Source organism: Eurosta solidaginis, chromosome 4 (assembly GCF_040869045.1).
Source record: "Eurosta solidaginis isolate ZX-2024a chromosome 4, ASM4086904v1, whole genome shotgun sequence".
Taxonomy (NCBI): domain Eukaryota; kingdom Metazoa; phylum Arthropoda; class Insecta; order Diptera; family Tephritidae; genus Eurosta; species Eurosta solidaginis.
In genome coordinates, this window is record NC_090322.1 from 131,271,841 (window position 1) to 131,299,480 (window position 27,640).

General features: G+C 38.3%; 2 protein-coding genes across 4 annotated transcripts in view; one reads left to right on the forward strand and one right to left on the reverse strand.

Moving 5' to 3' along the window:
* The window catches only part of LOC137248677 (uncharacterized), a 278,289-nt gene that overhangs the window by 173,988 nt on the left and 76,661 nt on the right, over positions 1-27,640 (forward strand). The window lies entirely within an intron of this gene.
* The window catches only part of LOC137250342 (protein phosphatase PTC7 homolog), a 137,253-nt gene that overhangs the window by 49,781 nt on the left and 59,832 nt on the right, over positions 1-27,640 (reverse strand). For 2 of the 3 annotated variants that reach the window (XM_067782964.1, XM_067782963.1), the window contains exon 2: positions 12,088-12,267. The exons of the other annotated variant lie outside the window; for it this stretch is intronic. In XM_067782964.1, coding sequence (XP_067639065.1) covers positions 12,088-12,267 — 180 coding nt within the window. The remainder of the gene's footprint in view (positions 1-12,087; positions 12,268-27,640) is intronic. 3 annotated transcript variants of the gene reach the window in all.

Sequence of the window (27,640 nt, forward strand, 5' to 3'; positions counted from 1 at the left end):
CTTCCGTTGGTGCCCCCCATTTTTTTAAATTTGAAGCTTTTCCTATTTATTGTTAAAAAACCACTTGGGAAATGAAATATCATTGATATAAAGCTCTTTTTTGCAAAGATATACCTTATTTTATTCGTCCACGACCCTTTTAAAGTTCTTTTATATAAAAGTGGGCGTAAAGGCAGTAAAGGCAACCTCTCTGCCGAATTTTGTTACGATAGGTTTAACGATTTTTGATTTATGATTAATAATTGATAAAATTGATTTTATCACAAGTGGGCGGTGCAACGCTCATTTAAAAATTTTTTTTTTTATTTTTTTTCTCAATATTTATATGTATCAGTCCAAACGTCAAATTTCAACATCCTAGGTGTATTATTTACCTACTTAATCATAATCCAATGAGCCAAGATCCCGCATTCCGGAATTGTTGTATTTGTAATCGAATTTGAAAAACGTTTGATGACGTAGCGCTTTTGATATTTTTCGATTTATTACATTTCTCTCATGTTTCGCTACCAGTGTTCGGAGTATATAAACTACCGACTACGCCGGAGTAAAAATTAAATTTTCGGAGTATATTTTTTCTTCCTCTTTGAAAGCGGGCGAACAACTAACATCAATTTGATTTGGTGGCTTGGCAAACCTTTCGATTGTGTTTTTGCCACAAAATGTTTCTTAGCAAAAAGGTTATCTGCCTTATCAGATGCACATGGAGTCGGCCTAAAACGTGTAGGATGACCAATTAGTGCTCCAATTAACACACCACATTCTATCTCCCCGGATATTTATCGCAAAAAAATATTATTATTATTTTCGGTTAACCATACATATTTCATGCACCTTTAATGACAGAAGATTTCACGAACGGGGCAGATTCCTGTAGGAACGATAATGGCGACCTGTTAACTGACGTACAGAATGTGGGGGAAGACGAACCCTATACCCCTATCGCCGATGATGAAAACACTCCCCTGCATCCAATATCACGGCTAAAAAATCGTAAGGTGCCAAGTAATGACGGGATACCCGCCGGGATGTTCAAACATGGAGGCGAAGTTGGCCCTGCAGTAAATTTGGACAAGACGCAGTACTTGCTGTCATCGTGACCTTTCTAGCTACGTCACTGTTGACAGATATAAATTCGAGACTGTGCAGGATTTCGTTCATTTGGGAAGCAGCATTAAAAGCAAAAACAATGTCGGCCTAGAAATCAAACGGAGAATAAGTCTTGCCAACAAGTGCTTCTTTAGGCAATTGAAAAGTAAAGTCCTCTTTCGACGAACAAAATTCTCGCTCTACAAGTCACTCATCATACCTGTCCTGATGTATGGCTCGGAATGATTGAAGGAGTCGAGAGAAGATGAAATGACTCTTGGAGTATTCGAGAGAAATGTTCTCCGGAAGGGATATAGTTCTATTCGTGATGTCGACGGTGAGTGTCGAAGGAGGTATAATGATGAGTTATATGAGCTTTACGTAGACATGACGATAGTGCACCGATTGAAAACCCAAAGGCTTTGCTAGCTAGGGCATGTTATGCGGATGAACGAATACGCTCCGGCAGTTTGTAAACAGAGGAAAGAGGAAACCTGTACTGAGTTGGGAGAGACAGTTGGAGGAAGATTTGACTTCCGTTGGTGCCCCCAAATGGCGACTGTTATCACAAAACAGGGTTAGCTGACCTCATTTACTCAACGTGCTTCATTTTTATATACAACTTCAAGAAGTGCTGTATATTGAATTTTGGCAGGATTTACAGATCACGCCCGAACACATTTGTTGCTTACATTTTACTCCTTCTTTTCTCATTCCTTACGAAAAAAGTACAAAAACTGTTAGTAAAATGTGAACAAACACGTCTTAAGTTACAAACAATGAATTCACGTCCTTTCATCCAATCTTCACTTGTAAACCATCAGCTTTTCATACGTATACAATAAAAACTTCAACCAAAAGATATTACGTAATAATACTGTTTAGTTTTCAACTCGACCCAAATAAATCTTTGAGGTAAAAAATGTAGTACGAGGTAAGAGCGCAGCAAAATACTCCGATTGGAATAAAGTCTGAACACTGCGTCAGTAATGAAACATGTTGTCAAAAGCATGACGTCACGCCGAGGAAATTTATTTGACGGCTAACTATGATTTTTTGCTCTCATTTTTTAATGCGGGATTTATTGGTTCATGCTACTTAATAATCAGGGTTTTTGTGTTTTCCAAAATGTGTGAGGACCAAATAAAACCACCGCCACACAACACAGGATCAGTAACACAGACAACGCAACACAAATAAAAACTCTACAGAGGAACACGATCAGCAATATAGCCAACACAACACGAAACACAAACAAGTCTCTGAAACATCACTAGCGCAACAAGTTGCCGCAACACTCCACAGCAACACCGTAACCATGGCAACGCAACGAACTAAGCTAGCAACATCAAGAGCATTAGCTATGAAAAGGGCATGGCGGAGCCATACAAGGTGGCAGCATGGTGACATACCTACATACATAACGTACTTTGTTTTTGTGAATTCGATTAGCTAATGTCAAAATCGTACTGCGTCGGAAGTTGATGTATCAAATCCAGACCTGTTAAAGTTCCATTAACATTAATAATCATTAATTTCGTTTCCCTTTTATACTCAGTTGAGCAGAGCTCACAGAGAATATTAAGTTTGATTGGATAACGGTTGGTTGTACAGGTATAAAGGAATCGAGATAGATATAGACTTCCATATATCAAAATAATCAGGATCGAAAAAAAATTTGATTGAGCCATGTCCGTCCGTCCGTTAACACGATAACTTGAGTAAATTTTGAGGTAAATTGATGAAATTTGGTATGTAGGTTCCTGAGCACTCATCTCAGATCGCTGTTTAAAATGAACGAAATCGGACAATAACCACGCCCACTTTTCCGATATCGAAAATTTCGAAAAACCGAAAAAGTGCGATAATTCATTACCAAAGAAAGCTAAAACGATGAAACTTGGTAGATGGGTTGACCTTATGGCACAGAATAGAAAACTAGTAAAATTTTGGACAATGGGCGTGGCACCGCCCACTTTTAAAAGAAGGTAATTTAAAATTTTGCAAGCTGTAATTTGGCAGTCGTTGAAGATATCATGATGAAATTTGCCAGGAACGTTACTCTTATTACTATATGTTCGCTTAATAAAAATTAGCAAAAACGGAGAAGAATTTTTTTAAAGTAAAATTTTAACACAAAATTTAATATCTTTACAGTATATAAGTAAATTATGTCAACATTCAACTCCAGTATTGATACGGTGCAACAAAATACAGAAATAAAAGAAAATTTCAAAATGGGCGTGGCTCCGCCCTTTTTCATTTAATTCGTCTAGGATACTTTTAATGCCATAAGTCGAACAAAATTTACCAATCCTTTTGAAATTTGGTAGGGGCATAGATATTATGACGTTAACTGTTTTCTGTGAAAAAGGGCGAAATCGGTTGAAGCCACGCCCAGTTTTTATACACAGTCGTCCGTCTGTCCTTCCGCATGGCCGATAACATGATAACTTGAGCAAAAATCGACATATCTTTACTGAACTTAGTTCACGTACTTATCTGAACTCACTTTATCTTGGTATAAAAATGAACGAAATCCGACTATGACCACGGCCACCTTTTCGATATCGAAAATTACGAAAAATGAAAAAAATGCCATAATTCTATACCAAATACGAAAAGAGGGATGAAACATGGTAATTGGATTGGTTTATTGACGCGAAATATAACTTTAGAAAAAACTTTGTAAAATGGTTGTGACACCTACCATATTAAGTAGAAGAAAATGAAAAAGTCCTGCAGGGCGAAATAAAGAACCCTTGAAATCTTGGCAGGTATTATATATATAAATAAATTAGCGGTATCCAACAGATGGTGTTCCCGTGATGGCGGCCACCGTGGTGTGATGGTAGCGTGCTCCGCCTATCACACCGTATGCCCTGGGTTCAACTCCCGGGCAAAGCAACATCAAAATTTTAGAAATAAGATTTTTCAATTAGAAGAAAATTTTTCTAAGCGGGGTCGCCCCTCGGCAGTGTCTGGCAAGCGCTCCGATTGTATTTCTGCCATGAAAAGCTCTCAGTGAAAACTCATCTGCCTTGCAGATGCCGTTCGGAGTCGGCATAAAACATGTAGGTCCCGTCCGGCCAATTTGTAGGGAAATATCAAGAGGAGCACGACGCAAATTGGAAGAGAAGCTCGGCCTTAGATCTTTTCGGAGGTTATCGCGCCTTACATTTATTTATTTTTTTAACAGATGGTGTTCTGGGTCACCCTGGTCCACATTTTGGTCGATATCTGGAAAACGGCTTCACATATACAACTACCACCACTCCCTTTTAAAGCTCTCATTAATACCTTTAATTTGATACCAATATCGTACAAACACATTCTAGAGTCACCCCTGGTCCACCTTTATGGCGATATCTCGAAAAGGCGTCCACCTATAGAACTAAGCCCCACGCCCTTTTAAAAATACTCATTAACACCTTTCATTTGATACCCACATCGTACAAACAAAGTCTAGAGTCACCCCTGGTCCACCTTTATTGCGATACCTCGAAAAGGCGTCCACCTATAGAACTAAGGCCCACTCCCTTTTAAAATACTCATTAACACCTTTCGTTTGAGACCCATATTATACAAACTTATTCTAGAGTCATCCCTGGTCCACCTTAATGGCGATATCTCGAAAAGGCGACCACCTATACAACTACCACCACTCACTTTTAAACCCCTTATTAATATCTTAAATTTGATACCCATATCGTACAAACACATTCTAGAGTCACCCCTGGTCTACCTTTATGGCGATATTTCGAGACGGCGTCCACCTATAGAACTAAGGCTCACTCCCTTTTAAAATGCTCATTAACACCTTTCGTTTGATACCCATATTTTACAAACAAATTCTAGGGTCACCCCTGGTCCACCTTTATGGGGATATCTCGAAACAGCGCCCACCTATGGAACTAAGGATTACTCCCTTTTAAAATACTCATTAACACCTTTCATTTGATACCCATATCGTACAAACATATTCTAGAGTCAACCCTGATCCACCTTTATGGCGATATCCCTAAATGGCGTCCACCTATAGAACTATGGCCCACTCCCTCATAAAATACTCTTTAATGCCTTTCATTTGATACACATGTCATACAAACACATTCCAGGGTTTCCCTCGGTTCATTTTCCTACATGGTTATTTTCCCTTATGTTGTCACCATAGCTCTCAACTGAGTATGTAATGTTCGGGTACACCCGAACTTAACCTTCCTTACTTGTTAATTTTAATGATTAATTAATTTTTTGCACAGCATCTAGCAATTAATAATTAATTAATTAAAAAAATAATCAAAAATAATTAAAGAAATATACCCATTGTTTTAAATTAAAGACAATCATATGATTAAGAACAATTACATAATTAAAAATATAAAACAATTAAAATTAATCAAAAAACTAAAATTAGTCAAACAATTAATAATTAAATTTAATTATTTGATTAATTTCAATTACTTAATTATTTTTAATTATATAATTATTTCCAATTATATGATTATTTTAAATTATTAACATGAAAGAGAAAACGTTTGAAGTAAGAAATAAGTGGCTGAAACCAAATGTACTATTGTATGTACATACTTATGCTAACTCAAGAAATATAAGATACATATTTATTCTTACTGATATTGTCAAGTGTAGCTGCCTTTGTGAAAACTTTTAAAAACCAAATTGGAGAGCATAAATTTTGGCTTATTACACCACAGACGTAATTATATATCTGTATAAATTTGTTTACCATTCAATAAACCTACACATTATGAATTATTTGCAGAATAAAATTATGTCGAAAACATGGTTGGAGAACAAAATACGGCGGATTTCTCTGCGAACGATATTGTTCGTGATCCAACTTATTTACCAAAACGGATCAAAAGAAGAAGCAAGCTCGAAAGCTCCGAGTCAACTTCAAACAAATCTTCCTTTAATTTGATATTCGGGTATTCACTATTATATATCTCTATAATGCAGTCCATATCACGAGCTCTTAATTTTTTGTAAGGGGAAGGAAACGTTGTGTACGGATATTTGGATCCAGTGCGCATGACACTAAGCAGCAAACTAAAGAAACTTAGTAGAAGAAACGATAAATTTTTAAGATTTATTTCGGAAAAATTAGAAGCGCAGTTAAGGCAACGTTTCAATATTTTCTTTTCTTTAGCTCCCGAAGCAAATATTGCAATATCTGCTTCTGTTTTAACACCAGATGTTAAAGTCGACTGGCTCAAGGTGTTGCAGAAGACAAACAGTGATTTGCTGGAAGATGTTATATACGAAAGAGTTGTATCAACCATATGCTTGTATCACCAACAATGCAAACTTTCATTTGAAGTCGACGGCACGAACACTAACCAAACGTCATCGCGATCGAAATACTTCCATTATTCAAAAAATAATGAAAGTTAATTGTATATAATGAAAATGACCCAAGTGCTGCGCAAGGTTCACCTTCCAAAGAAACTTTGAGGATCCTTGTTCAAAGTCAACTTTACAGCTACCTACGCGATTGTTCCAAATTAGAAAAAAACACCAAATACTGAAAGAAGCGCCAATATTCTTTAACACTCTACTGACGTCGTATGCCCCAGTTGAGAGGCTTTTCCCTTTCGCAGGCATTATAAATTCTCCAAGGCTTCAATCTTTGATGGATTTTTCATTTGAAAAACTAGTTTTATTTAAAGCAAATGCAAACAGCACTTAATCTTTCTTAACACGCTTATATAAGCTTTACTTGTTTCTGTATATGTAATCCCCTTCGTTGTACCTAATATAATATAAAATAATATTAGTGCCCGTATGTCGTGTATTTAATAAAACAATGTACTTTTTCCCTTGTTTGTTATTGTATCTATGTATTTCTTTTACGTTACTATACTGCCCGTTCAGAGATTAATATCCTTGTAATATTTTCTTTACTTTGTTGAATATATTATGATGCTGGAAAAATACAGAAATAATTAAAATTAATCAAAAATAATCATTTAATTGTATCAATTATGTAATTTAAATATTCAAAATTAATTGACATTAAAAATAATCAAAATTAATTAAAACAATCAAATAATTATGTTTATCATTCCATAAGACAAACGAAAAATTAATTAAAAATAATGAACATTGTTTGTATTAATTATGCAATTAAAAATAATTAATTAATTAAACAATTGGCTGAGGAAAACTCATTATAATTAATAATCATTAAAATTTTTAATCATTATTTAACAGGTCTGATCAAATCAAATAAAAAAAAGTATATAATCAGCTATCCCATGCTGCCACCTTGTATAGTTCCGCCATGGAAAAGGGTAACACGAGAAGACAACAGTCAGTCAGCACGCGGTTGTGGTTGCGACTAGAGCTACTACTGAAGCGTTCTGGAAGGCATATCGGTTTTAACCATTGCAAGCCAGTGCGTTTCATAGGAGAAAGTCGTGGACTGAGAATTGTGGGTAAGCTGGTTTTAACCGCTCTACAACGCTTTAGACCACGCTCGCTCCCTCGTAAGTAAACGTCCACCACAGCATCGTGATCCCGCGCTCAGCCAAACGTCAACCCCGGCAGAAGTACGTCGGCAAATCGCAGTAGAAGTGAATCGGAGTGAAACGCCACAACGTGACTGTACCGAGGCTAGCGGATCTCACCTAACGGGGCGCGAAGTTTTGCTTGTCACCTGAGCAGCAATTGAAGGGAATCTGAAAGGCGTATCGGTTTTAACCATCGCAAGACAGTTTCCTTCATAGGAGGAAGCCGTGGCTTGAGGATTGTGGGTAAGCTGGTTTTAACCGCTCTACAACGCCTTAGACCACGCTCACTCCCTGCCAAGCGCAGGCCCACAACGTCACGAACCCGCGCGCCACCGCCATATGCCTCGGCAGCAGAGTCACGCATAAACACGACGTTGGCCACAGCAGTCACGCAAGCATACGACGTTGACCGCAGCAGAGTTACGCTAACACACGACGTTGACCACAGCAGAGTCACGCTAACATACGACGTTGGACGCAGCAGAGCTACGTAAACATACGACGCTGGCTGCAGCAGAACTACACGAGCATACGATGTTGGCCGCAGCAGAGCTACGCAAACATACGACGCTGGCTGCAGCAGAACTAAACGAGCATACGATGTTGGCAGCAGCAGAGTGGCGCAAACAGAGCTACACTCACGCAGACGCACCGACATAAGCCGCAGCAGAAACAGCGCAGTTGCTAACCGTAGGAGAAACACGCCGACGCAAGGCGTCACGAGATACAGTTACACATACCCAGGCAGCGACCAGTAAGGCGTCCTAACGGAACGCCCCTAACAGGACACGAGGGACCATTAGCCCACCACTAATCATATAACAAGCATCAAATGAAGTAAATTATATATACAGATCTTTTTATACGTTTATATTATAGTTTAAGGAGTTAAAGCAATAAAGTGAATTTTATATGAAAACGATTTGCAAGGTGCCCCGAAACACAATTTATTGTAAGCGAACCTTGGACACGGCGAGTATACCCCAGCACTTATTGAAGAAGCACCGGGGCAAGGAAAAGCTTCGTCACAATATATATAAAAATCTGGCGTGGTTAGCATCCGATTTCGCTCAATTTCAATACCAATCTATATATTTAATAATATTCTGGGTCCAGATAAGCTCGTGTACCAAATTTGGTGAAGATATCTCACTTAAGATATTAAATTTTTTTTTTAAGTGGCGTTGTTTGTTATCCGATTTTGCAATTTTAATTTAGAACACATATAGTAATAGGAGTAACGTTCCTGCCAAATCTCATCATGATATCTTCAACGACTGCCAAATTACAGCTTGCAAAACTTTTAAATTACCTTCTTTTAAAAGTGGGCGGTGCCACGTCCATTGTCCATAATTTTACTAATTTTCTATTCTGCGTCATAAGGTGAACCCACCTACCAAGTTTCATCGCTTTATTCGTCTTTGGTAATGAATTATCACTTTTTCGGTTTTTTGAAATTTTCGATATCGAAAAAGTGGGCGCGGTTATAGTCCGATTTCGTTCATTTTAAACAGCGATCTGAGATGAACTTACATACCATATTCCATTAAGATACCTCAAAATTTACTCAAGTTAGCGTGTTTACGGACAGACGGACGGACGGACATGGCTAAATGAATTTCTTTTTTCGCCCAGATCTTGCCCCGGGCTTTGGGAGTGTTCGAGAGAAAAGTTCTTCGAAAGATTTATGGACCTCTACGCGTTGGCGATGGCGAGTACCGAAGAAGATTTAATGATGAGCTGTACGAGCTATACGCAGACATCAACATAGTCCAGCGAATTAAAACGCAGCGGCTGCGCTGGCTAGGCCATGTTATGCGAATGAAAGATGATGCTCCGGCCAAGAAAGTGTTTCTATCGGAACCCGCCTATGGAAGCAGAGGTAGAGGGCGGCCCCCACTCCGTTGGAAGCACCAGGTGGAAAACGATTTAAACTCCCTTGGTGTGACCAATTGGCGCCGGTTGGCGGAGCGAAGGAGCGACTGGCGCGCCTTGTTGGAAGGCCATAACCGTTTAGACGGTTAAGCGCCAATTAAGTAAGTAAGTAAGTAAGTCTTGCCCCGGGCGCTACTCATAGGGGGGCGCCAAATGGTCCGCAAAGCAGAACTTCCTAGGTAGTTTGTATTTTTATTATAAATGATTTCTGGAAAAATTTACCTATACTAAAAAATTCATGCATATATCCAGAATACTTGCGACAGATTGTGGAATAATTGAAAGCATATATCTTTTTTTCTCATGTTCAACGTTACAATAGGAATTATTAAAAAATGCTTTAACAAAATCTGTCAAACGTGAATCCGAAATTCGACACTCTCTGTGAAGAAGCAATAGGAAAAGCGAAGTATCTTTGTGAAAAATGGGATATTGATATAGTAAAACGTGAAAGGCGTCGCAAAATCGGCTAGCGATATTGGTCTTGCCGCAGAATGTGAAATTTCTCGCGTCACGAAAAGTATTCTCGATCGTCTCCAACAAAAAATACGTACAAGAGTTATACGACTAAATTACCTTATTTTATATTTGGATTTCTCTTACAAGTTGGAAATTTGTTAAACAGGGATAATAACGACGAAATTGTAAGGACTTGGGTGAATTTTATAATACAGCTTTCGATGGAACAGAACTTTTTATCGAAATATGTGTCTGCAAAATATTACTTCGCAAACCATTATCTCTTCTCGGCGGCCGTAATGATTTTTTAATTTTTAAACAAATTTTAAAATCTCTTTCAAAAACTATGTGGAATTGCCAAACCAAATATACAAACAAAAATTTTAGTATACTTGACTTTACAAATGCCCGATAAAAAATAAAAATAAAATAGATCGAAAATTTGTTATGAATTTTTTTAGTTCGGTTTTATAGTTTTTTTTTTAATTTGTACAATTTAACCATGCATGGTCATAATTTGCTCATACCAGCATTCAACTTACTTCCACCATTAGAGATGTTGCAGGTCTTCGCAGCTGGACGATTCACCTAGTGCAACTGGGGGATACTAATATGTGGAGGTTGAATTTTTCCGACACCTTTTTCCCCCACGTTGGCGTTAAGTGGGACATCCCGATTTTGTTTTGATGACATTCAGAGAGCAGCGCAATTATACATTTTCCTGTTTATCATCGACAGAACTAGGCGGCATAGTCTTTTTCCCGTCCGGCCATGTATGGTTCTTATTTTTGTTGTACAAATCCCTCGCCTGGGTGAATAGGCTAGAACACTCAAGAAACTTTAAATAAATTCCTTTAACGGAGATCCAAGGATTCGAGCAGTTTCAATATGGTTTTAGCAAAAAAAGTTGCTTTTACAGATTTTTTTTCCACATTACAGACGAATAGAAGATTTGTGCTATACACCAGGCTGGTGCCATACATAGAGATCGAAGTTGGGCAGAGTAACGCGCATATCCTTCGGAAGTATGAATTCTTCTTCGGTGATGTCTGTAAAGGCGGGTGCCTGAGTTCGAAGGACCTCACAAACCCTGCGTTCGTGTTGCTCTGGATCATACTACACCATATCTCGTCATAGGGCTTATACAGTTTTCTTATCTACTTTGAAGGCGCAAATACATCAATCACTTGTCTTTTGGGACAGGCGCTCAGACGTCTTAAGTCCGTGGCAGTTCTAAGTGGGAAATTTGGCAGCCCTGCAACTTTCTCCGTTGCAGCGATTTGAGGATTTGTATGCATCTTTGTGCATTGTAGGCAATTTCGGATGCATTTGTATTGAAGCAGAGACTGTGTTCGAACGTCACAACCAAAAGTTGTTGGGGTTCCACAGTAGTAACGTTGTGCCATCGAAGTGGCTGTCCAGTTGTGGTGTTATGTGCGAGGTCCACGTCGTGAACAATATGGCCGTATGTATATTAAATCAGTGTCAAGTCCTGTGATGTGAAAAATTTGAAGAGACAAGGGATATAAATATTTTGCAGCATAGTTTTCTTTTGTTGATTCCTATCTGCATTCGCAGAGCCATGATGCTGCCGGACAAAACTAAGTTCCTCCTCTATGCCTTTCAACCCGCCGGGGAACGAAGCTCACTCCGTTGTTGTCCTTCAGCAACGAGGGCAATGTTTCCTATATTTCAGGACAAGGGTTATAGAGGTATGATGACTTTCCCACCGTTATGATGGCTTTCACAACAAAATGATTACACTCCAACGATTAAGAATTCGGGGGTTCTCATAAAAAAGTTTGAGCTGCGCGTAAAAATATTTAAAAAATATTTTACGGCTTCATTGGTTTATTAATTTTTGAATATATAAAATTATATTGTTTTGGTAAAATATATAAATATTTTTTGCCCCGGGCGCAAGAACATATCTCAGAACGCCACTGTTTCAGTTTATTACAGCAAAGGAAGCAACAAAAAAAACAATATGGGCACTCTTCTAGTTAATACCTAAAAGATATGAACATATGTATGTAGTATTTGTTTATTTTTAACAACATATGCTACTTACCTAGAATAGGTTTTTTTTGTTCAAGCAATTCACAATAACTATATGCTAAGAGATTAACAGGACGTTGGGGATTAAAATTAACGCAATGGACTAGACGCTCACAAGTCTTCATCAAAAACGAACTGAATTCGCCGGGGTCGATGCCATAATTACGCCAACCACCGACACCGTCTGCTACGCCTGTAATAAGAAAAATATTAAATAATCTTTGGCGATCAAGAGGACCTGATAATGATTGAATAAAGGACTTTATTTGTATTTGTATTTGTATTTATTTGAAAATTCGTTCCTAGCACAACAATTTGACAAACTCTTTAACAGTGCTAGTATGAATAGCATGAGCTATATAAATTTAACATTAATAATGTAACGAATTTGCTGCAAATCCTCTTATTTGCCCCTTTTGCTAGGTTCGTATCGCTAAACTGTTGAATAAATAACTCCAATATTGAATAATGGAAAAATGGCCTTTATTAAAATGCTTCACAATAACACTCAAACTGTGCAACGAATAGCTTAATAACCAAACTGATAGCTCAAATGAAACTCCACTAATCAAAATAATACTGGTATTGCTCGCTAGATATCTTCTTAGTCGTAACTGCTGATCAACTCAAATCAAACTGAATTACTTCTTACTCGCCTGCACCGCTTTTATAGTTTACGCTGCATACTTCTAGGCTCTTCGATTTCCAGAAGTTACTACTAGTTGTTTCGGCTACAAAATCGCTAGCCACAACTACGTGCACAAATTATTGCCCTCTCTTGTGACCACTGAGATAAGATATATGCATGTGTTTGTGAATTGCCGCTCCGCTGCTCGTATACGTACATATGTGTAGACACAATTTATGTAAACACATAAAGATTGAATTATTGATGTGAATGTTTGTAGTTTACAGTCTCTGCATCTGTGTGTGACATCTCTCTGGGCTGCCTTATATATGTGTATACTTGATTTGATTATTAACGTAAATACTGCTTGGCATTGCCTTAGCATCGCCTTAGTGATGGGATAACTTAGGGGTGGTAATATCCGTGACACTGCCCTCCACCTAAGTCTGATCGTCCCGATCAGACAAATCTCTCGATCTAAACGCTGCTAGCATCGCCAAATGTACCACTCTTCTACTCCGTGGTTTCTCAATGCTTTGTATGCGGTAGATGGTATCACTGATCTTCTTCACAACCTTGTACGGGCCTTCCCAACTGCACCGAAATTTGGATGGAACACCTGTCCGCCGGTGAGGTTTGTATAACAGTACCAAATCTCCCGCCAAGAAACCTTTCGAATTATTGTTCTCATGGTACCTGTGTTTCATCGTACCACTCAATACCCTGGTTCGTTCCTTCACACTCTGTTGTTTGGCCAATGAACCACTTCGTAGAGCTTGCGCTGTACGAATTTTCTTTGCATAATCGGTATCGTTCCCACATTTTACAACAGTAGTGCGCTCCGGCTTGAAACTGCCCTCGCATTCTTTCTCGGAAATTCGTTGCTTCGTTTTCCTGCGTCTTTTAGGTTTTGTCAATGCCAGTGTTTCTCTCGCAGGTACTTTTGATTTTGATTTATTTGGCCCATTCGTTTCATTAACCTTTACCTTTGACTTTCGTGGCCTTTGTCGACTTTTCTCCACCAGTACTCTATTACTGCTGAAACCTTTTTCCAAACTGAAGTTAATTTGCACATCCTGGTTCTTATAATGCATCACCCTTCTCTGCATATCGATCTTGATGTCATGGTCAACCAAGAAATCCACTCCCAATATAACTTCATCAACGATCTCCGCCACAACGAATTTGTGTAAAACCATGACCTTCCCAATTAAGACTTCACATATTACTTCTCCCTGGACTTGATTATACTCGCCAATGACCGTACGCAACCTTGCTCCAGGTAACCGCTTTACTTTCCTGTTAACCAAATCAGATCGGATCAAGGAATGAGATGCGCCCGTATCTACAGTCAGTACACGCTCCTTGCCATCCACATTCCCTCTGACGGTAAGACTGCTTGATTTCCTTCCAATTTGCGACACAGATATCACAGGACATTCAATAGCCCGGTCTAGCTCTCTACCTCTTACTCGCTCTTGCTCATCTCCTCCAACTTTGCGTTTATGGCCACCCACATTGTTGGAACTATTAGGACCAAGATCGCAATGACGTGCAATGTGACCTGGGTTGCCGCACTTGAGACATTTAATAACTCCGGCATTCTTCTGTTGAGATCCCTTCAGTGCTTCCAAAATTGTTTCTACCCACTGACCTTTCTACTTCCACACGGCGTGCTTTGAAAACTGGCTTACACAGAAGCGACGCTGTTTCCTGAATCAATGCATGGGATACCGTTTCAGAAAATGTTTGCTTTGGGTTCGCGTATGTGGCTCGCTTCGTTTCGACGTCCCGTATGCCATTTATAAAGCTCTGAATCTTCACTCTTTCCGTGTATTCCACGGGTGCATCCGCATTTGCAAGATGAGCCAATCTTTCAATGTCCGAAGCAAACTCCTGCAAAGTCTCGTTAGCTTTTTGGTAGCGGTTTTGCAATTCTATTTGAAATATCTGTTTCCTGTGTTCGCTTCCGTATCGCCGTTCTACAGCAGCCATCAATGCGTCATAACTGTTCCGTTCGTACTCTGGAATAGTCTGTAAGATTTCGGCAGCTGGTCCTTTCAATGCTACGAAGAGTGCGGCAACTTTATCTTCCACATTCCAGTTGTTCACTGCTGCGGTCTTCTCAAACTGTAGCTTAAAGACCTGGAAAGGAACAGAACCGTCAAAGGATGGTGTTTTTACCTTTGGATTACTCGCTGAAACTGCTGGACGATTTAATTGTAACTGCTGAATCCGATCTTTCAAAGCATCCATCTCAGCTTCCATTTTATCTTGTCGTTCACTAAAACCCTCCAACTGCGATGATATGCGATCCTCTTGCGCTTTCAACTGCTGAGCCAACTGAGATATCATATATGTCTTCTGTTCTTCCAGTTGCGATGCCATATATGTCTTCTGTTCTTCCAGTTGAGATGACATTTGCGACGACATTTCTGAGATACGTGTCTCCTGGGATTCCATCTGTGATGACATATACGTTTTCTGTTCTTCCAGTTGTGATGACATGTTGGTGGATATTTGTGATGACATTTCTGTTATACGTGCCTCTTGTGCTTCCAGTTGAGATGCCAGTTGCGACGACATTGATGCTACTGTCGATGTTTGTGCAGATATTGCAGCCAATATCATGTTCAAGTCTGTGCTGCTAACCGTCTGCGATGTTTCGTTTTTCTCTTCAATTTTCGTTGTCTCTTCGCCATCAAGATGAAAGACATACTCTTCCACATCAATTCCTTCTGCTTCCATTGCCTCTCGTAGCCGTGCCTGAAGTTCAAGTTTAACGCCGCTTGTATTCAATCCACGGCTCTCCAACTCCTTCTTCAGCTGCTGGATCCTCAATTCACTGAACTTTGCCATGTCCTTGTTGTCCTCTAGAATTTATCCAACAATCCCACTTCTGACACCAATTGTAACGAATTTGCTGCAAATCCTCTTATTTGCCCCTTTTGCTAGGTTCGTATCGCTAAACTGTTGAATAAATAACTCCAATATTGAATAATGGAAAAATGGCCTTTATTAAAATGCTTCACAATAACACTCAAACTGTGCAACGAATAGCTTAATAACCAAACTGATAGCTCAAATGAAACTCCACTAATCAAAATAATACTGGTATTGCTCGCTAGATATCTTCTTAGTCGTAACTGCTGATCAACTCAAATCAAACTGAATTACTTCTTACTCGCCTGCACCGCTTTTATAGTTTACGCTGCATACTTCTAGGCTCTTCGATTTCCAGAAGTTACTACTAGTTGTTTCGGCTACAAAATCGCTAGCCACAACTACGTGCACAAATTATTGCCCTCTCTTGTGACCACTGAGATAAGATATATGCATGTGTTTGTGCATTGCCGCTCCGCTGCTCGTATACGTACATATGTGTAGACGCAATTATTTATTCGTTTATGTAAACACATAAAGATTGAATTATTGATGTGAATGTTTGTAGTTTACAGTCTCTCGCGCGCACATAGCCGTATAAGTAAATGCATCTGTGTGTGACATCTCTCTGGGCTGCCTTATATATGTGTATACTTGATTTGATTATTAACGTAAATACTGCTTGGCATTGCCTTAGCATCGCCTTAGTGATGGGATAACTTAGGGGTGGTAATATCCGTGACAATAATAATAAACAAGTAAGAACGGGACTGTCTTCGGCTGTGCCGAAGACTTCATACCTTTCATGAATGGGGCTGAACAATAATCTTATCCCGTTCGTAATCTCCGAATAATCGGATGTATAAGATAAGAAATATATAGTGAACAGATCTGCATACCTTAACGATTTTTAAGATAAATATAAAATAAAAAACAGGTAGGTACTTTGTGTGAGGATGCAAAGTTTCTGGTTTTTTGTGGTCTGGGTGTAAAAACTATGACTGCGAATCACGTATTTCAACAATATATGACGTAAACGTAACTATTTGATGAAATTTGATGAATTTTGAATCTTCTAGCCGTAAAGAGGAGGCAAAAATTGAGTTTATATGGGGTATATAATATATATACCACCGATCTCTATGATTTTTTCAGACAACAATATATGCTATACACGTAAGCATTTGGTGAAATTTTAAGCTTCTAGCTGTTAAAATGGGGAAGAAATTGCGCAAAGTTTCTTATCTGAACAATCGGTTGTATGGGATATATACTATATATACCACCGGTATCTATGATTTTCTCAGACAACAATATATGCTATACACGTAAGCATTTAGTGAAATTTGAACATATCTAAACAATTTTTAAGATAAATATAAAATAAAAAATAGGTAGGTAATCCGTGTGAGGATGCAAAGCTTCACGTTTTTTGTGGTCTGCATGTAAAAACTATGACTACGAATCACGTATTTCAAAAATATATGACGTAAACGTAACTATTTGATGAAATTTGATGAATTTTGAAGCTTCTAGCCGTAAAAAAGGGGCAAAAATGACAGTTCATATGAAGTATATAATATATATACCACCGATCTCTATGATTTTTTCAGACAACAATATATGCTATATACGTAAGCATATGGTGAAATTTGAAGCGTCTAGCTGTTAAAAAGGGGCAGAAATTGCGCAAAGTTTCTTAACTGAACAATCGGTTGTATGAGATATATACTATATATACCATCGATCTCAATGATTTTTTCAGACAACAATATATGCTATACACGTAAGCATTTGGTGAAAGTTGAAGCTTCTAGCTGTTAAAATGGGGAAGAAATTGCGCAAAGTTTCTTATCTGAACAATCGGTTGTATGGGATATATACTATATATACCACCGGTATCTATGATTTTCTCAGACAACAATATATGGTATACATGTAAGCATTTAGTGAAATTTGAACATATCTAAACGATTTTTAAGAAAAATATAAAATAAAAAATAGGTAGGTAATCTGTGTGAGGATGCAAAGCTTCACGTTTTTTGTGGTCTGCATGTAAAAACTATGACTGCGAATCACGTATTTCAAAAATATATGACGTAAACGTAACTATTTGATGAAATTTGATGAATTTTGAAGCTTCTAGCCGTAAAAAAGGGGCAAAAATGAGAGTTTATATGAAGTATATAATATATATACCACCGATCTCTATGATTTTTTCAGACAACAATATATGCTATATACGTAAGCATTTTGTGAAATTTGAAGCTTCTAGCTGTTAAAACGGGGCAGAAATTGCGCAAAGTTTCTTATCTGAACAATCGGTTGTATGAGATATATACTATATATACAACCGATCTCTATGATTTTTTCAGACAACAATATATGCTATATACGTAAGCAAGCAATCGGTGAAATTTGAAGCTTATAGCTGTTAAAATGGGGTAGAAATTGCAAAAAGTTTCTTATCTGAACAATCGGTTGTATGAGATATATACTATATATACAACCGATCTCTATGATTTTTTCAGACAACAATATATGTTATATACGTAAGCAATAGGTGAAATTTTAAGCTTATAGCTGTTAAAATGGGGTAGAAATTGCGAAAAGTTTCTTATCTGAACAATCGGTTGTATGAGATATATACTATATATACAACCGATCTCTATGATTTTTTCAGACAACAATATATGCTATATACGTAAGCAATCGGTGAAATTTGAAGCTTATAGCTGTTAAAATGGGGTAGAAATTGCGAAAAGTTTCTTATCTGAACAATCGGTTGTATGAGATATATACTATATATACAACCGATCTCTATGATTTTTTCAGACAACAATATATGCTATATACGTAAGTATTCGGTGAAATTTGAAGCTTCTAGCTGTTAAAATGGGGCTAAAATTTGCGAAAATATATATATATATATACTATATATATACTATATATACCACCATATATATACTATATATACCACCGATCTTTATGATTTTTTCAGACAACAATATATGCTATATACCTAAGCATTCGTTGAAATTTGAAGCCTCTAGCTTTCAAAATGGGGCAGTAATTACGAAAAGTTCCTTATCTGAACAATCGGTTGTGGGGGATATATACTATATATACGACCGATCTCATCAATTTTTTCAGGCAACAATATGTGCAATATACGAAAGTATATGGTGAAGTTTGAAGCTTCAATCTGTTAAATTGGGTAAGATATTACAAAAATCCTCTTTTTCTGAAAAATCGGTTGTATGGAGGATATATGCTATAGTGGTCCGATCCGGTCGGTTCCGACAAATGTCTAATCGGACACCCAAATACACCCGCTCACCAAATTTTATCAAGATATCTCAAAAATTGAGGGACTAGTTTGCATACAAACAGACAGACGGACAGACGGGCAGACGGACATGGCTAAATCAACTCAGCTCTTCAACCTGATTATTTCGGTATACTTAATGGTGGGTCTATCTATTTTCCTTTAAGGACTTACAATTTTCGGTTTCGTGACGAAATTAATATACCATTTCATTTTCATGAAAGGTATAATAAATTAAATTAAATATATCAAATAATAAGTAAATATGTAAGTATGTATATCTAAATATTTCAACTAAGGAAAAGTAATTAATAAATAATAAGACAGCAGTAGTGAAGATAAATGTTGGCTGATTCTAGGTAGATAGTATTTAACAAATAACGAAGCAAAGAGACACAAAGAAAGGAAAAGGGAGTTAGAAATTAACATTGATTTATTAAGTACAATTCCATAAGTAAAAATATACAGACCAATTCTAAATATTCTCGCGGAATTTTGTTCTCGCGGATTTTTTTCTTCCCGCGGAAAAATTCCTCCAATTCTTTTCTTCTAGGGAGAAGAATAATTGGGGAATAGGAATTTCGAATTTTCGAAGTCAGCTGTTTTGTCAATTGAAATTTCGTTGCGCATGTCTTATTTTGTTTAAAAAATTTAAAAGTTTAACTATTGTTGCGAATTTGTTTGAAATTAGGAAATAAGTTATAAACAATGCACATTATTGCATTTCATGCGGTATTCACTGAAATGAGTAATGAATTGGTGCCACAGCAAAATCAACAGAGGAGCATAAGAAGAAGGCCGGCGGGATAATACAAATCCGCCGGAGTTGCCTGCATTCATTCTGCAAAGCAAATTCATATGCCAAAATCTATTTAAGCCTTCTTAAAAAAATCCTTGCGCAATTTCTGGATGGCTGCATCAAATATAAGAACAGCTCTTCCGTTGCTTATGATATACTTTTCGACTTAAAATAAAGAATATTGTGGTTGTTGTTGTTGTTGTTGTATTAACAGTGAGAATATTGTGGTAGAATGTAAATAAATATTTTAGCACAAATTTGTACAAATAAGTGTTCTTTCTTAAAAGAACCAATTTCCTTTAACTATTTCGATGCATTCCCTTTAATTGAACAAGTGAAAAAACTCCTATGAAATTGCAGAAAAATCTCCCTCTCCCTCACATTCATAATACCTACTTTTCTCCCATAACCGGTTTTCGCTTTTTCGTACATTGTTCAGAATAGGAGGAAAGGGAGAAGTGAAAAAACTCACAAGGAATTTTTATTTAGAATACAAGAAATGGGAGAAGGGAAAAACTCGCACGGAATATTCGTTTAGAATTTGGCTGATAGTAAGCGCAACAAGTTGAGATCCAGCTTAAGAGTCATTAAAAAAAGATAGTGGTTCATTTTTGAAGTGCAGAGCATACTTAAGAGTCGGAGACTTGTAGGTAGGGAGTTCCAAAGGCGTATTACAGTAACGAAGAATTGGCGTTCAGAGGTTAGCATGCGGTATCTAATGTGCATAAGAAGAAGCACTGATTTTGATGATTGCAGAAAAATAAGCGTACGATATAGATAGTTAGGTTCCTTCGTGTGTATCAATTTATGGCGGCAGGACATTGTTTTGACTTTTCTTAAAAGATTTTCGAAAGAAATGTTTAGCAACCTTTCAGCGTGATCAGGTCTTTTCAACCCATAAACATATCTAGCAATGTTGTTGTGAATAACATTTAGTTTGTTCTTGCACACATGGTCACAGTTTGAGTAAATCTCAAAACCATACAGGAGCCATTAAGTACATACAGGAGCCATTAAGTACGCTTTAACCAGAAGTAATCTTATATGCAAAATATTTTGTTCTGTTAAAAACTACACATAAGTTTTTCGCCGTATCTACGTATTCTATAACGGAATTGTCAAACACTACATTCTCTAAATCATTAGGGGAAAAGACCGTCTATGAATAACAATACATTTTGACTTTTTCGGGCTTATACATAAGCCATTCATCGTAGCTCATGAAAATATTTGATTCAAATCGTGGTTCAAGTTATTTATGCACAAGCTAGGTTGATCACGAGGACAACATGTATACAATTGGACAATACTTAAGGACATCGGGTAAGTCACTGACACAGAACAATTAACAGAGGGCCCGGGATAGAGCCTTGTGGGACGTGTCTTAAGACATGTAGCAAGTCAGACTTTCTACCATCTACACATACTGCTTGAGTCCTATCGCCAAGATATGATTTATAAGGGCAGCTGCATAACCAGAGAAATTAAATAAGTTTTTCAGCTTCCCGCAGAGCAGAGTATAGTCTACAGAATCAAAAACTTTAGAGTGGTCGAGAAGTGTTAAGAAGACGATGTAATTTTCATCCACTCGCTCACGAAATTCTTCTGTCACAGATAATAGTGCCGCGGTACAGCTTCGCTTTGACCTGAAGCCGGACAGACTGTCTGTCAGGAGCTTGTTTTCATGTACATATGATATGATTTGCCGATGTAGAACGACCTTAGAGAGGAAAGGGAGTATGGCTATTGGTCGATACTCATTATTTTGTTTACGGATTGGAATAACTTTTGCAGCTTTTCAGTATATTGGAAAGACACCGGTCGTCAAAATGTTTTAATGTAAAATTGAACCAAGGGCTATTATTGTATTTAGAAACTTTGTCTGGTCATCAACCGATGTTAACGTACGAATCAAGCTCCATTCAGCCCACTTTACGGATTCAGCAAGAGAATAATAATCTGTACTTCTGTAATCGCGATAGATGAACGAACTTGCCCATGATGTTTGGAAGTTGTAATTTAGGAATATCAGGTCGTGTTTTGAAAAGCTGGAGCTGAATAGTTGCGTGTAGTGAATCATTTTTTGAAGATCATTGACAAAAAATAAATCTAAGAGAGAAGAGCTAGTGTTTGCGTTGGTACAATATTTGGTACGTTGGGAGAGAGTACGTTGGGAAAGAGTCCCAGAGATTCCATGCTTTGTTTTAAACTGGCATCCACCAGTAGGTTACTATTAAAATCCCCAACGATGATAATGTTGTCATAAAAATTCAATAAAGGCAGAAAAATTTACTAGTCGATTCGGTTTGTATGCACAGCCGATGAGAAGCCTACTATTATTCTCAGAAAAAACATGAACAAACACAAATTTGACAGGACTTTATATAAAGGTTCAAAAAACAAGAAAGGAAACGTAAGTTCGGGGTAAACATCGTACATACAATTGTGTTTAAAAAAAAGCATAAAAACCATTTTGGTGACGTTTTCGGGATTTCAATAACATAAAAGCATTTCACAATTTCCTTTCCTTTCTTTTCCCTTTCTTTCCTTTCCTTTTCTTTCCTTATCTTCTCCTGCCTTTCATGCCCTCTCTTTCATTTCTCTCCTCATTATTCTCGCCTCATTACATAGATGGTATTCGGGGTACATTAGAACCCCATTTAATTTGTTTCGTTCCTCCCACAAATTTTCATCCTCCCAGCAGCTCCTTGCAGCGGGACTGCGCCATACTCTCCTGCTCCGGGAAGGTATCGAATCCAATCCGGGTCCTTCTCCTGACCCCGGTCCTGAGAAATGGTTTTGCTGCGTTTGCCGGAAAATAATCTTTTTAGGACGGTCATACTACTGTCAGTGTGTCACGTGCAAGGGATGGTTGCACCGGACAGGTTGCTCTGGGCTAGATCCCAAAACCCGACGTCCTCGTAACTTTTATAAATATTTTGTGGCTTCTGTTCACGCCCAAGGGCGTCCCGTAGTCTACGCCTCAGTGTCAAAGCTACCTTCGCCACCAGAAAGAGTTACTATCGTTTCTTACGCCTATGACTGCACAATAATGGCACCAGGCTCACACCCACAGATCGATGAGCTTTGCAGCAAAATAAACGGCTACCTCCCTGATCTCTCCAGTTTTTTCACCTCACGAAACCTGACATTATCACTGACTAAATCATCGGCGACGTTGTTTACAACATGGACGTCCCAAATGTCGACCATTTTGAACGTCAACGTCAATGGCACTACGCTACCGACTGTCTTACACCCCAAAATCTTGGGTGTGACCTTTGATCAGGATCTACATTTTGGTGAGCATGCAGCCGCAATTGTACGGAAAATCCAGAGCCGTAATAAAATCCTCAAATCTCTTGCTGACAGTACTTAGGGAAAAGATAAAGAAACGCTCATTACCACTTACAAAGCAATCGGACAGCCGATTGCATGCTACGCGTCCCCGATATGGTCGCCAAGCCTAAAGACTAACCACTGGAAGAAGCTACAGGCCTGCCAAAATACTGCCCTCAGAACCGCCACGGGCTATCTTCTTATGTTCTCAGAACACCATCTACATAATGAGGCGAGAATACTCCCCATCAGGGAGAGAAATGTAATGCTAACCAAACAGTTCCTGTTGAATACTCAGAAACCTGGGCATCCCAACAGACATCTGATTGATGAGCCAACACCGCCCAGGGGCTTGAGGTGTCATCTCCGTAAGCATTATGAGGAAATGCGGCACCTGAGAGCACAGCCGTATGAAGCCAAAAAAAACAAGCAGGTACTCAGTGAACTCCACAAACAGACGTCGGACCTCTATGCCAGGAATTGCCCGGTGAATCCTGTACTCAAAGAACAATACCCTAAACTTGCAGAAGAGAAACGCATACTCCCTAGGGAAACGCGAGTCACTCTAGCTCAACTTCGATCTTGATACTGTAACAGGTTAAACTCTTACATATCCAGAATCAACCCCGACAGCACGTAATCGGCTGGCTAATTGCTTTGTATGTAGTCATTAGCGTTTCTTTATCTTGTCCCCAAGTACTACCAGCGAGAGATTTGAGGATTTTGTTACGGCTCTGAATTCTCGGAACAATTGTGGATGCGTGCTCACCAAAATGTAGATCCTGATCAAACGTCACACCCAAGATTTTGGGGTGTAGGACAGTCGGTAGCGTAGTGCCATCGACGTGGATGTTCAAAGTGGTCGACATTTGGGACGTCCATGTTGTAAATAAGGTCGTGGAGGATTTAGTCGGTGATAATGCCAGGTTTTGCGAGGCGAAAAAACTGGAGAGATCAGAGAGGCAGCCGTTTATTCTATTGCATAGATCATCGATCTGTGGGCCTGGGCCTGTGGCCATTATTGTGCAGTCATCGGCGTAGGAAACGATTGTGACTCCTTCCGGTGGTGAAGGTAGCTTAGATATGTATAAATTAAACAAAAGTGGGGACAGAACACCACCCTGTGGCACCCCTTGTTTAATTCTTCTTGGTTTTGATGTTTCGTTTCTAAATTGCACCGATGCCTGCCGACCACCCAGATAATTTGCAGACCACCCTTTAAGACATGGGGGAAGGGTAGACCCTTCCAGGTCTTGCAGTAACGAGCCATGGTTGACCGTATCAAAAGCTTTTGATAAGTGTAGCGCTACGAGTACTGTTCTATGGTGGGGGTTTTGATTTAAACCGCAATTTATCTGGGGCTAATGGCATTTAGCGCGGTGGTAGTGCTATGGAGTTTTCTGAAGCCATGCTGATGACAGGCTAGCTGCAAATTTGCTTGGAAATAGGGGAGCAAAATGGCTTCAAGCGTCTTTGTTACTGGCGATAGGGGAGATATCGGACGATACGACTTTAGTAGCGGGACCACCTTGGCCATTTTCCCTTTTTCGGGTATGACAAAGGTGGAAAGAGACAGGTTGAAGACATGCGCTAAATATTTGAAACCCTCTTTCCCTAGGCTTTTAAGCATCGGCATGGCTAGGCCGTCTGGGCCCACTGCTTTGGATGGTTTAGCGTGACCAATGGCGTCTCCAACCTCTTTAGCGGTGATGGTGATTGGTGACGCGCTGAGTTTGTGTTTATGTGCGTGTCTGTTGGCCCTCCGTCTATATTTGTCGACCGTAGAATGCATTATATATTTTCGGCAGAAAGGGCTCGCGCGTTTTTTCGCATCCGACGGCACTTTATCGCCAAAGGCGATGGAAACTTTGTCTTTGTGCTTAGACGGATTCGATAGGGACTTTACGGTGGACCAAAATTTACCCACGCCGGTAGAGAGGTTACAACCTCTTAGGTGTTCCTCCCATTTCGCCCGCTTGAGTTCATCCACAAGCAATCTGATGCGTTGGTTTATATCCCTTATTTGGGGGTCGCCTGGATCAAGCAGTTTTATAAGGTCACGTTCTCTCGCTAAGTTTGCGGCCTCCGCCGGGAAGTGGGGCCGAATTTCGAGAATTCTCCCGGCGGGAATGAAACGTGCCGAGGCGGATTCAATGACCGTGCGGAAGGCACGCTCCCCTTGGCGGGCATCAGTCGGGATAGGGAGGGCAGTAAAGAGGTTGTCTGTAAAAGATTTTTATTCGTCCCACTTTCCTTTTTTGAAGTTTATGAAAGTGCGTTTTTCTGTGACGATGAAGTCGGCAGGTGGTCGGATGCCAATGTTACCATCGGCTGCCAGTTGACGCAGTTTACGAGTTCTGCGCTCACGATTGAGATATCTGGCCAACTGTGACAGCTTCCTACCATACGTGTGGGGGCGTCTCCGTTTATTGTGCAGAACGTCGTTTCTTCTATTTGATATTTAAATAATAAAAATATTTATAAAAGTTACGTGGACGTCGGGTTTTGGGGTCAAGCCAAGAACCAATGCAACCATACAACCAAAGAAAACTGCCTCAAACTTAATTCGATCTCTATTCGCTGATTATTGGGTTAATACCTTAATTTTATAGAAAAAATGACAAAAGCTCGTTACACAAAAGAAGATTTGACAGAAGCGCTTAATGGTGTCACTAATGAAAAAAATAAAAAAACATTAATAAAAAATAAACATTTTTAGTAATAATAAATAAAAGTAATTTTTAGAAAAGTAACAAGTTACATCATTTGAATAAATTTGGTTTTTATTGTTTATTTTTGTTTTAAACCTTTTTCATTTAATGTTACTTATTTCATATCAATAATGTCTAAAGTTCTAAGAAATCTTAGCTTTAATGAAAAAATACAAAAAAAAATACAACAGCAAAAAATAAAAATAAAAAGTTTTTGAAAAGTACGTACATTAAACTAATTCTTTTACTTATTTATTTTGGTCTTGAAACTCTTTCTTTTCATAAATAAAATAACAATAAAAAAATAGTTTTAAATTTTAAATTTCTGAATATGAATTTCAGTAAATCAATTTGTGTATCTTTATGAATTTGCGTTTGAAATCAATTACTTATAACTATTTTTTTCCATAAAATTAGAGTTTAACTAAATACCACGAAATTAGGGACGCTTTACCACGGAATTAGGTACATCAGAAAATTTTTGCCACGAAATTAGGTACATTTGAGGTACTCACACATTTTGATTTATATAAATTAACACATTTGTTAGTTTTGTTTGAAAGTAGGTGGAAACTTATCTTAGTTGATCAATTTTCAAAAAATTTACTTTTTTAGTTTTCCTTCATTTGTTTTAACGCAAGAGAGGTAGAAAGTCAGAAAAATCCTTAGTACCACGAAATTAGGGACACTTACCTTAGTTGTTGTTGTTGTAGCGATAAGGTTGCTCCCCGAAGGCTTTGGGGAGTGTTATCGATGTGATGGTCCTTTGCCGGATACAGATCCGGTACGCTCCGGTAACACAGCACCATTAAGGTGCTAGCCCGGCCATCTCGGGAACGATTTATGTGGCCACATTAAACATTCAGGCCATGGCCATTAGTGATGTTTGTGTGTGTGCTAATTTTGGGCGATTAGCTGTTAGTTGCGCTACTTGTTAAGGTTTACAATGATTCATTCCGTATGTTCGGAACATTCGCCTACATGTAAGTTATTCCTGGAATCATTTTTATATTTGGAAATCATTTATACTTGACTTCGCCCAGTGGTTAAAATTCAACCACTACAAACTGCACTACTCCTTTTTATACTCAGCTGAGCAGAGCTCATAGAGTATATTAATTTTGTTCGCATAACGGTACCCCGTAACGGCATAAACTAATCGAGATAGATATACACTTCTATATATCAAAATGACCTGGGCGAAAAAAGAAATTCACTTAGCCATGTCCGTCTGTCCGTAAACACGATAACTTGAGTAAATTTTGAGGTATCTTAAAGAAATTTGGTATGTAAGTTCCTGGGCACTCATCTCAGATCGCTATTTAAAATGAACAAAATCGGACTATAACCACGCCCACTTTTTTGATATCGAAAATTTCGAAAAACCGAAAAAGTGCGATAATTCATTACCAAAGACGGATAAAGCGATGAAACTTGGAAGGTGGGTTAACCTCATGACGCAGAATAGAAAATTAGTAAAATGTCGGGCAATAGGCGTGGCACCGCGCACTTTTAAAAGAAGGAAATTTAAAAGTTTTGCAAGCTGTAATTTGGCAGCTGATTATGTAATGTTCGGTTACACCCAACTTACCCTTCCTTAATTGTTTTCCTTCACCTTCTTTCCCTTCCTTTCATCTTTGTTTTTTTTCATCGTTCAATTTCCATTAGTTTCCTTTCCTCCCATTCCCTTTCGTTTAGTTTCCATTCCTTTCCTTTCCTATCTTTTACTTTCTTTTCCTTTCCTTCCTTTTCTTTTGCTTTCCTTTATTTTATTTTATTTTTTTTATTAAATTTAATTTTATTTTATTGTTATTAATTTTATTATATTTTATTTTACATCCTGCAGTTGAGATAATGCTTGATTATGCTCAGCCTGTG